General features: G+C 42.5%; 1 protein-coding gene across 1 annotated transcript; it reads right to left on the reverse strand.

The window, feature by feature from the left end:
- Window positions 1–340: 340 nt before the first annotated feature.
- Window positions 341–7,009, reverse strand: dusp19a (dual specificity phosphatase 19a). The gene is made up of 5 exons (XM_076030692.1): window positions 6,839–7,009; window positions 5,725–5,983; window positions 4,810–4,856; window positions 4,193–4,345; window positions 341–883 (listed from the first exon to the last, which is right to left on the reverse strand). Exons 2-5 carry the CDS (start codon window positions 5,945–5,947, stop codon window positions 677–679), a joined length of 630 nt encoding a protein of 209 aa, XP_075886807.1. The 5' UTR covers window positions 5,948–5,983; window positions 6,839–7,009; the 3' UTR covers window positions 341–676.
- Between the last annotated feature and the right edge of the window lie 2,801 nt (window positions 7,010–9,810).

Genomic DNA, 9,810 nt, shown 5'->3' on the forward strand with positions numbered 1-9,810 from the left:
AAAAATAAATAAATAAAAAAAATCAATGTCACTAATGGTCACTAAAATGCCTGTCAGGTCAGCCTGACATTCAATTTTTCAAAGGAAATTTAGATTGGTGTGGAGTAACAATCAGGAGGATGGGGACACCCCGAATATTGATGGGTATTTTGCACACTGGTTACAAATATTGTGCCATGTCTACAGACGGTTTGCTACATTTTCCATCATGTCTAAATTTCATTTGCTAAAATATTCTTTGAATAAATGCGACAATAAGGCAGTGACATTAGCAGTCACCAAAGCGTCAACCTTGTTAGCGTGACCAAATAAGCTGAGGCTCAGCGCATGTTTTCAAAATGTTGCTTTTAAAGGATTCATCCAATCACATATCACACAGAGCTGAACAAGATAAGTGCACCGCAACACACAGATAATATGAACAGCAAAACACAAACACGTTTTCATTTTTGTGCTTTGCAGTCAACGAAGCTGTCTGGGAAAGGAAGGAAGAAACTTCACATCACCTCATCTCATTACATTTTTTTGTTTTAGCGTTTCATACAAACATAATGCACTATGATTCAGGTTTACTCAACCAAAACAAACAGACACGTGGACAAATCAATTCAAACTTTGCACAATGCGTTGCAGTTCTGCCTTCCTCGGAACGTAGGCGATCACTTTCCTTCCGTTCTCAGTGCTCGGATCCATTCGTCAACTGATTTTTGTATCTCTTCAGCTGCTCTACGAAGCCAGGGTTGGGCGAGGCGGCGGGCCGAGCTGACTGGACCAGGGACAGAGCGGCGTCAAAGGTGTGGTCTTCGCAGGACATGAGGAAGCCGATGACCACGGCAGGCGCTCGCGATACACCAGCGTTGCAGTGGACCAACAGAACTCCTTTCTAGGAGAGAAAAAAAAATGAAAGTAAAAAAAAAAGGCTGTGTGTACGGCTGGGCGATATGACCAAAATGTAATTTCCCGATATAGCTCCTGGTACGATATACATCACGACATAGCACATTTTTGGTAAATCAATTCAATTAATTAACACTCTAAATAGGGTGATTTTTATGTTATGTAAATAAAAAAAAAAAGTATTAAATATATATTTACTACAATCCACACAATATTATATATTTTTTTATGAACATGGTAGTGTTGTATATGATTGTCATTTTCTGGAATTGTGTCTAAAAGAGGTTCAGTTGTGTTGCAATGCGCAGTATGGTTGGCTCGTTTTTTAGTGAAGAGGTTTGGCCGCTAGCCGGAGCCTCACAGCTGCTTTTATGAGTGTCGCATATCTTTAGCTTCTGGTTTTAACCACCTTATTTAAGAGCATTGTTGTTGGACCATACGTTTTTGAAATTAATGGTGACTGAGGCTTTGCGAGTCGAATGCAGTGACTCATTTTAGTGTGACAACGAATAAACCTTTACATTTACATCCCGCTCTGTAAAAAGGAAAAAAAAAAAGAAAAAAGGACGGGATCAGCGTGCGCGACTCATTTGCTGCCTGGACTCGCAGTGGTGAGGGTCTCCTCTCTGAGGGTCTCCTCTGCTCCTCTCCTGACTGCAGCTGCCAAAGACTGCCGCGCGACTCGCGGCTCGACTCTCGAGGCTGTGACCGGTTTTGACTCCTTTGGGGGCGGGGCAGGCGCTCGCGGCAGCCCCCGCTGCTCGCTAAGAACAGGAACTGCGGAGGAATGATACGTGCAATCATGTCGGTCTCCAAAATACCGGGAAAGTCTCCAATAACACCAGGACAAGTCGCTAGATTTGTCGCTAGTCGCTTTTGACAACAACAACAAAAAAAAAAAGTCGCCATGGGGAGTTGGAAAGTCGCCGGATTTAGCGAGAAAGTCGGCGCGTCGGTGGCTAAAATACTGCCTGATATATGTGAACGATAGAGCTTCATGTTTAACGATAGACATTTTCCATCGTCCAGAAGATATATATCGTCATATTGCCCAGCCCTAGCTGTGTGTCAATGACTGGTACTGCCACAATGTTGTTTGTGGTTTGTTTCTTGGTAAGGAAGTGACTTCTCATCATTATTAGAATTATGAACGTGTATTAGGTTAATACAGGTATGGGCAAACTACAGCCCGGGGGCAATATGCGGCCCCATAAGCTTTTTAATCCCGGCCGGCCCGATTTGAAGAAATTATATTGATCGTAAGTAAGTAAAAAAAAAAAAATAGTTGTATGTCATCCATTTTTTTCAGTGTTTTTCAGAGTCATTTCAATAAAGAGCTCAATACCGTAGCGCTTCAAAGACACATTTTATCGTTGTGCTTTTGTTCATTTTTAATTGACATTAAAGCACATGTTTTCTCCCCATCCTATGATATATTTTTCCCTCCTATGAGGAGGGCCACCCAAACACTCCATCCACCTGCTCCTGCTCCAGCCCTCTCACTCGCAGTCAAAAAGGTTGCCCACCCCTGGGTTAATATTGTCCTCCTCCAAATGCGGTGATGAATATCTGGATTTGGTCCCTGGCTGGCTGCAAAACAATGACCGTCTACGACTGGCACGCAGAGGAAGGTGGCTCGAATTGAAGAAACTAATCATCATAACAAAGGCACCTCGACCAAATCAGGGCTGAATTCAAAATGCGCTCGATCAATTTGCTCGGCAGCCTTCCGGCGCTTATTGCAGCCGTTCCCGGTTGCTTTTCATTTCGGGGACGCTGTTCTGGCCTTCACCGGAGATAAGTGAGTCATTTTTCCCAAGTGTTCAGCTTGTGCAAACGCTCAACGTTAATAGACCCCTTGTTATGATTTTGGAAACCATGGTTATTTTTGCATTGTGTGCCCTTCTGACGTGCAAAAAAATCTTTGCAGGGAAACAATAGACGGAAAGAGGGACGTTTTTTGGGGGGGCTTTGTTTAAAGTGGCTTATAGGATTTTTATTAATAGTTTCCACTTTTGAAAAAATCAATACATCTCCATGAGACTTCAATGCAAGATTGATTCCATTGTCGAGCCTTGTGTTCTCTCCTCAAATTGTGACGTTTTGTCAGTGTTCCCTGTTGGATGGCAGAACTCTACAATTGTTAACTTTGCGTTTCACTTTTCTCAAATCAAACTGACCCCTGCAGGAGATTGGGCTCCACTGCAGCCACTGTGACCTGGTCAGAGGACAACAACAACTAATTTAAGAATCAAACTAATTGCCAATATTAAACAGGTCTGTTATACGGAATGCTGACCGTTCATTATGACAATGGTGTAATTATTGTGATGAAGGTGTAAAACTTGAATCTGAAAAAAAATAGAAACAGACTACAGGTTGTGTAGACAAAACGTTTCCAAAAAAAAACACATCACGTCACTCGCAGTCACATGACCTCAGAAAGAAAATTCAATTAAGACATGGACGGCCGTCCCGCACTGGGAGGGTCATTAGCAGTCAGATGGCCTGCTGGGTAATTTGACCCTGTGTTTCAAAGTAAAAGCATCAGTTTGATTATCAGGTTTGGAATTACCTCATATACAGGCCATCATATTAGAACAAACACACACTCCTGGTGTAATCATACACCACTAATGATAGCCTAATGACCGTGCGGTTGTGTGTGCGTGCGCGCGGTGCGCCGCAGCAATGGGGTGTCATGTTAAGGTGAACCACAGGATCAGCCGCTAAGAGGTTGTGTGACACTGAGATCGGATGCAGTTTAATAAAAGATGAACAAAAGTAGACATCTATTATTCAGGCGAGAGGAATGAGAAGGGAAAAGAAGGGAGGGAGAGAAAGACGTGTCAAATCTCAATCTGCCCCTTTTCCACAATCCCTTGACTGTGTGGAGTGGCTGCCTGCTGCTGGGCTTGGCATGGATTTCCCTCACTCATCGTCTTTTATGTATTTTGCAGAATGAAGCCGTTATCGCTCCAACTGTTGCTGTGGACGGGAGGTTTGATAATATATTTGTTATATTTATTTTTCCCTTATTTTTTCTTTTTTTCCCTTTTTTTTTTTTTTAATTTAATGATTTATTCACTCGCTGAAGGACATCATTTGGTGGCGCCATTGATTTTTGAATAATTACCAAATGAAGGGTTTGTGACTCTGACCTCATCACTCACTCAGTTTCCCCTTTGACCATTTGTTAAATTTTGCATGGGTTTATTAATTTTTTTTTAGGCATGCAAATTAAAAAAAAAAAAACACACATACAGAAATAGTCTTGATTCTAGGAGTCTATTACCTCACTGCGAGCCCGCCGGATGAAGTCACAGCAATCAGGTATGTGTTGCAGCAAATCAGCATCAGGGTGATCCTGGATGCTGACGGTCTTATAGATGAATAAGTCGGGGAAGACATTCTCCACCCCGTAGGCCACGTTTAGGATGTGAGACACCTGGCAGCGACAGGAAGTTGGGGGTTTGATCTTGCTCGTCTTTGCGAGCAACAAAATAGCAGCAGTGGGAATGTGAACGCAGACGTGACAATGTCACTGCTGACCAATAAACCAGGGAGTGAAGCAGGTGGAGCATCTTTTATGAGTGCATTTTTGGTCAAATTTGGTCTAATTGGATAGTAGCCTCAAACATGTTTCTTTTCTGATTATGGAAAAGAGACTTGATAATGATAATTAGTAATTATAGATAATAAATAATCATTGACGTGTAACAATATTCATGGTGCCTAGAATGGTAACATGAAAGCAAAAGATGCATTTTGGGCTTCAATTTTCATTATCAATTAATTTTTCGAAAGCCCCCTGAGACCTAGCACCCCCGTTTCAAGGAGGTGGGATTCTTGAAAGTCTCTGTTCTTGCATGGCAGAATAAGGAGAGGAAAATTACAGCCTTGGACCCTCACCTTGTGTTTTCTTAAAGTGGCAAAGTCATTTGCGGCGTCTTGAGAGCCTACAAAAAGACACCCGGAGGAGATGATGAGAAAAGAAATAATAAAAAAGACATAGAAAATAACAGATTCTAGAGGGGTTTCTGTGTGCTTGTTTTGTTTTGTCCCTTTCACCCGTAATGCCGTGTGACCTCGGGGGAACATTCTCTTTGTGAGCGTGCCGAGCACGGCCCACAGGTCACGGGGTCATTTTAGTTTCACCTGTGAAGCAACTGAGCCCTGACGGCTCCCTGTGACGGCTCCACAGCCGCGCTCATGTTACCCTCCGAGCTAAATTAGCAAGTCGTCCAAGTGGATTGAGCGGAGGTGGTATAGAGGGAGGGATCGCTGTTGTTCCTGTAATTATTTCCAGGAAATAAATAAGAAAATTGTAGAGGTACAGCCCATCTGCACTGTGGCGTGGCTTCATTTGAAAACGCATTTTGGATTCTTGAATTATAGAAATTCTAATTTATCTGTCCTACATATTCTTACAGAACTAATATTATATACAAATCTACCAAATTATACCACATTATATGTATGTTTTATTAGGATGATGCTTGGTACACTGGTTCCATACAAATAAGGTATTTCCAAAGAAGTTTAGATGGTATCAGTACTAGTATCGGCAGATACTCAAGGTACATGCACACACAGTGGGTACTTTCAGGCATTGGATATATGCAAGTGTGTGTGTGTGTGTGTAACCGAGTCCCTGATAATCTGTCTGCGTTTAATGTAGTTAACGTCATAATTTTTTAAACACCTAAATTAGAGGTCCAAAATTATAAGACTATTTGTGTTGAGTGTGTGTTGAGTGTGTGTTGAGTGTGTGTTGAGTGTGTGTGTGTGTGTGCGTGCTAGAGTGGGACAAGACGTATGACCTACCTAGAAGTAGGTACGGCCTGACGGCGCCCACCTGCAGGTCCCAGGAGGTGTCAGGGACGTATCCCAGCATCCTCTCTGGGGGGCTGGGATCTTCCACCACAGTGACTGTGCAACCCTTCCAGGTCTCCACGATGCGTCTTCCACTCAGTGACGTCACTCGGGTGCACTGCTTCCTCAGCCTCGTCCGAGAGAAGCTCTGTATCTCCTCCGTCAACGACTGCATGGCTCAAGCAGACTGCAGTGAAGTGGGCCGCAGCGACTTGGGTGGAAGAATAAGAACATAGCAAGGTTGTTTTTTTTTTTTTAAAATGCAGCTTGCAGGGAAATCACAAAGATGCTTTGAATTACAACTCGATATCCAGTCACAGCTCACACTAACTGAGGTACTTCCTCAAGGTGATCAATAAGTTTTCATTTTGGGAAGATGCGTGTTTTTAGGCTACGAAATTGATCGTTCTGACCAGTCAAACTGAGAGATGAAAGTGTGATTTCTACTCAGGTCACTCCATCGCTAGTCTAATCTTCAACCATCATTGGACTTATTGCTACAAGTATATGAAGCACATGTATTAACCAAAACACATGTTAATACTTGAGGTATGCATCAACAAGCTAGAGGGAAGCAGGGATGGCTCATCTCCCGTTGAAACGGAGTCAGTAACAAAATACAAATTACATGTTTGTTTTGTTTTTTTTTTAGTCATTTGTAACGCAATCCCGAGATTGTTCCCAAGATTCAAATTCCCATTTGGAAAACTCTGAAGCAGAGCCTCGGAAAAAACAGAAAACATTACCAGCATGCAGGCAGTTTGTGTTTTGTTTTGTTCCCTATTTGATCATTTATCATGAATGATGAACCATTTTCTGAAGTTTTGTAACTGCTTTTAAAAGCATTCTCGCTAACTGTAGTTCCTTACTCTCTGTAATTTCATTATCCATTCCAGATCCCTGTAAGTCACTGACCCAAACTAGGACCAAAACGTGTTATGTGGCTCTCAAACTTAAAAGTGCAGGCTGGAAGCCACAAAGGGATGCCAGCTCATCTCACTGCGGTAGATAGGACACGACACATCAACTGCATGCATCCGTTTAACAAACTGCATCTCATGAAGACCTGCCTCTCTGGACCAGCGGTTCCAGTCCTCCTCAGCTCCAGATGGATCCGGTTCCACTAAAAGCACTCGGTCCAGTTTAAATAACCGACACTGCGATCCAGGATTAAATTCCAAAAAATAATTAAAAGGTCTTTTTCCTCATTGACTGTTCCACAGAGAAGCACATCCAGGTTCCAAATGATGCCTGACGCTAGACCGGATCCAGAACATTACTGGTCTTGGCTCTGACCCGTTTCAATGAGCAGGGTTGAGAAGGTGAACTGGTGCAGCTCCGCTGGAGGTGGTGAGACTGAGTGCCTGTACGGTAATATGATCCTCGTTGTCTCCGTGTCACACTGTAACGGCATCAGGCTCTCGGTCAGGCGTGGGCAAACTGTGACCCGTGGGCCATATGCGGCCCGTTCAGCTTTTCAATCCAACCCGCCCAATTTGAAGAAATGATATTAATAGTCACTATGTCAATAATTAGCTGTGTTTCATCCAACTTTTCAGTGTTCTAAGAGTCATTTAAATTAAGAGCAGAACGCCATGGGGCTCCAAGATGCATAGTTTTAATGTATTGGGTGATTTTATTAGACATCTATGCGTATTCCATGACAGTCGTGACGATTTTCTTGACTGAATATCTCCGTCTGCAGTGCTCGTTTTAGATGCGTTTAAGTGGCGGGAACTTTCAGAGGGCTACACTGAATTTGACCACATGCCGATGTGCCGCTAGCCGGCAACAGTATCCAGCTGCAGACTCGGAAGAAGGCGTTTGAGGCTAGCCGGGGGCTAACTCAAACAAGAGTCCACAGTGACTAAGAATGCGCAGACACTCACACACTCGCACTAACGCAACACGCAACCCAACACAACGGCCGCCTCCCCCCCCCCATAATCCTTTGCGGCTCTAGAGAGAGCGTTCAGCTTCCCCCGGCCGCCACAAGATTTTTTTTTTCACCTCATCCTCATCTCCTCATCTTGAGATGGGTCACCAAAACACTCCATCCATCCATCCATCCGCTGCTGCTCCGGCCTCTCTGTCACATTTTAGAAGCCGTTGTGGCCCCACCAGTCAAAAGTTTGCCCAGCCCTGCTCTTGAGGGTTTCTCCTAACTTCACCATTAGAGGGCGCCACATTCCAAACTTTATCATTGAGCGTTCCTGCATGAAGTGGGTGCAGGTGTTGACAGAAAACAACAGTTTCAGCAAATCCACCTTTTTAATAAACATGTAGCTGTCAGTCAAGCTAAACTTCACTGCGAAGTGTTGTTTTATACTTTTAATAATTGATGAGATCTGTCTACTATTCATTTATTTATTTATTCTATCTTAAAATAGTTTATTCATAGCTTTACCTGGAACTCTGGTACAATCATATTTTTTAGCCACTTCGTGGATTTGCCAAAAACAATTCTGTTTTTTATTTACTATCCACTTCATTTGCTGTTAATCTACAACTCCAATTGGTCGCAGCTGTTAGCGCCCCTTCCTGGAATCGGAACACTCTCCGAAACAGATGTCAAATTCTGAGATGTTGTCAAGGGTCTGTATGAAATTTGTACTATTAGCCTAAATGGTTCAGTTTGGAAACTCAAATAATTGCCTGACCAAAAATGTGCTTTTTATTTATTGATTTTTTTTTTATTTTTTTTTTTCCAGGCTGGGATGCATTGAACATTTGGTCTTTGTAGGGAAAGCTATTATGATATTATTATTATTATTATTATTATTATTATTATTATTATTATTATTATTATTGTTATCATACAAAATTAAGGAGTGTCTTAAAGTACACAGAGATATGTCAATCATTTCCATCATGTGGCCTTCAGTGGCCTTTACACTGTTACAATATTTCTTTATTATTAAAAAAGAGAGTATAGACAACAGGAAGTATCATGATGATGATTGGTAAAACTCTCTCTCTCTCTCTCTTTCTCTCTCTCTCCCTGTGTGTGTGTGTGTGTGTGTGTGTGTGTGTGTGTGTGTGTGTGTGTGTGTGTGTGCTTGTTTACGTTGGAAAAGAGTCTGATAGTTTCCAAAAAATATTCTCACATGTACACTGGGGTGAGAAAAAAAAAAAAGGTTGCCAGGGTGAAATTTTTCTTGGCATGTAGAAGGGAAGAGTGAAGAGTTTGCTTTACACACCTGAGATAGAAACAGTCAGGTGGTATAAAAGAGGAGGGGCTTAATTGACTTAATAGGTCATATGTGTGCACACGTGTCCCTCGACACTAAAGAGAAATCAAAGGCGGGGAAATAATAAAAAAAAAAAAAAAAAAAGTCTTGTGCTGATTCAGCCTCGCACAGCGAACCATGACTCAGAATTCCCAGTTCTCTCGCTCTCTCTCTCTCTCTCTCTCTCTCTCTCTCTCTCTCTCTCTCTCTCTCTCTGTCTCCCCCTCGCCCCCCCACCCCCATTTTCTTTTTTTGCGCGCGTGTGCGTGCGTACGCGTGGGTGTGTTTGCGCGCGCACATGCGTGAGTGTGTGTTGGCTGCAACTCAAGCCTAACATGAGAACATGAGAAGTTCGTTCAACATCTGACAGCCATTACCACTATCGCGCGCGCGCGCACACACACACACACAATCGCTGCGTTTGCAGTGCGCAACATCATACTTAATGGGGCAGAGACATAACTTTAAATGTCAAAAAAAAAAGAAAGAAAGAAAGAAAGAAAGAAAGAAGAAACAGTTGGGTCAGAGGTTCCGATTTTGCCCATCGCGCGTTCTTCATCAGAAGAGCTTAAGCGGTCTGTTTGGGTGTGAAGCTTTTGACTGCACAGACAAAGAAATACAGTGTCGATGACCAGTGTTGTTGGGATTACTCCATGAAAGTAATCGAACTACTGATTACTCCTTAAAAGTAATCTAATTACTTTTTTCACTACTGTGTTTCATAAGTAATCAATTACCAATTTGTAATTACTGTAGTTAAAAAAAAAAAAAAAGAAAGAAAGAAAGTAACAGTTGCTCAGTGCTTTGG

Source organism: Nelusetta ayraudi, unplaced genomic scaffold (assembly GCF_046127955.1).
Source record: "Nelusetta ayraudi isolate G7.1 ecotype Tasmania unplaced genomic scaffold, CSIRO-AGI_Nayr_v1 ptg000031l, whole genome shotgun sequence".
NCBI lineage: Eukaryota > Metazoa > Chordata > Actinopteri > Tetraodontiformes > Monacanthidae > Nelusetta > Nelusetta ayraudi.

Excerpts from the sequence above, each read along its gene's own strand:
- dusp19a (XM_076030692.1), bottom strand. The coding sequence starts at position 5,947 with ATGCAGTCGTTGACGGAGGAGATACAGAGCTTCTCTCGGACGAGGCTG. Across the intron at positions 4,857-5,724 it reads CAGGCCGTACCTACTTCTAG|GCTCTCAAGACGCCGCAAAT; the intron begins GTAGGTCATACG and ends GTCTTTTTGTAG. Across the intron at positions 884-4,192 it reads TCCGGCGGGCTCGCAGTGAG|AAAGGAGTTCTGTTGGTCCA; the intron begins GTAATAGACTCC and ends TTTCTCTCCTAG.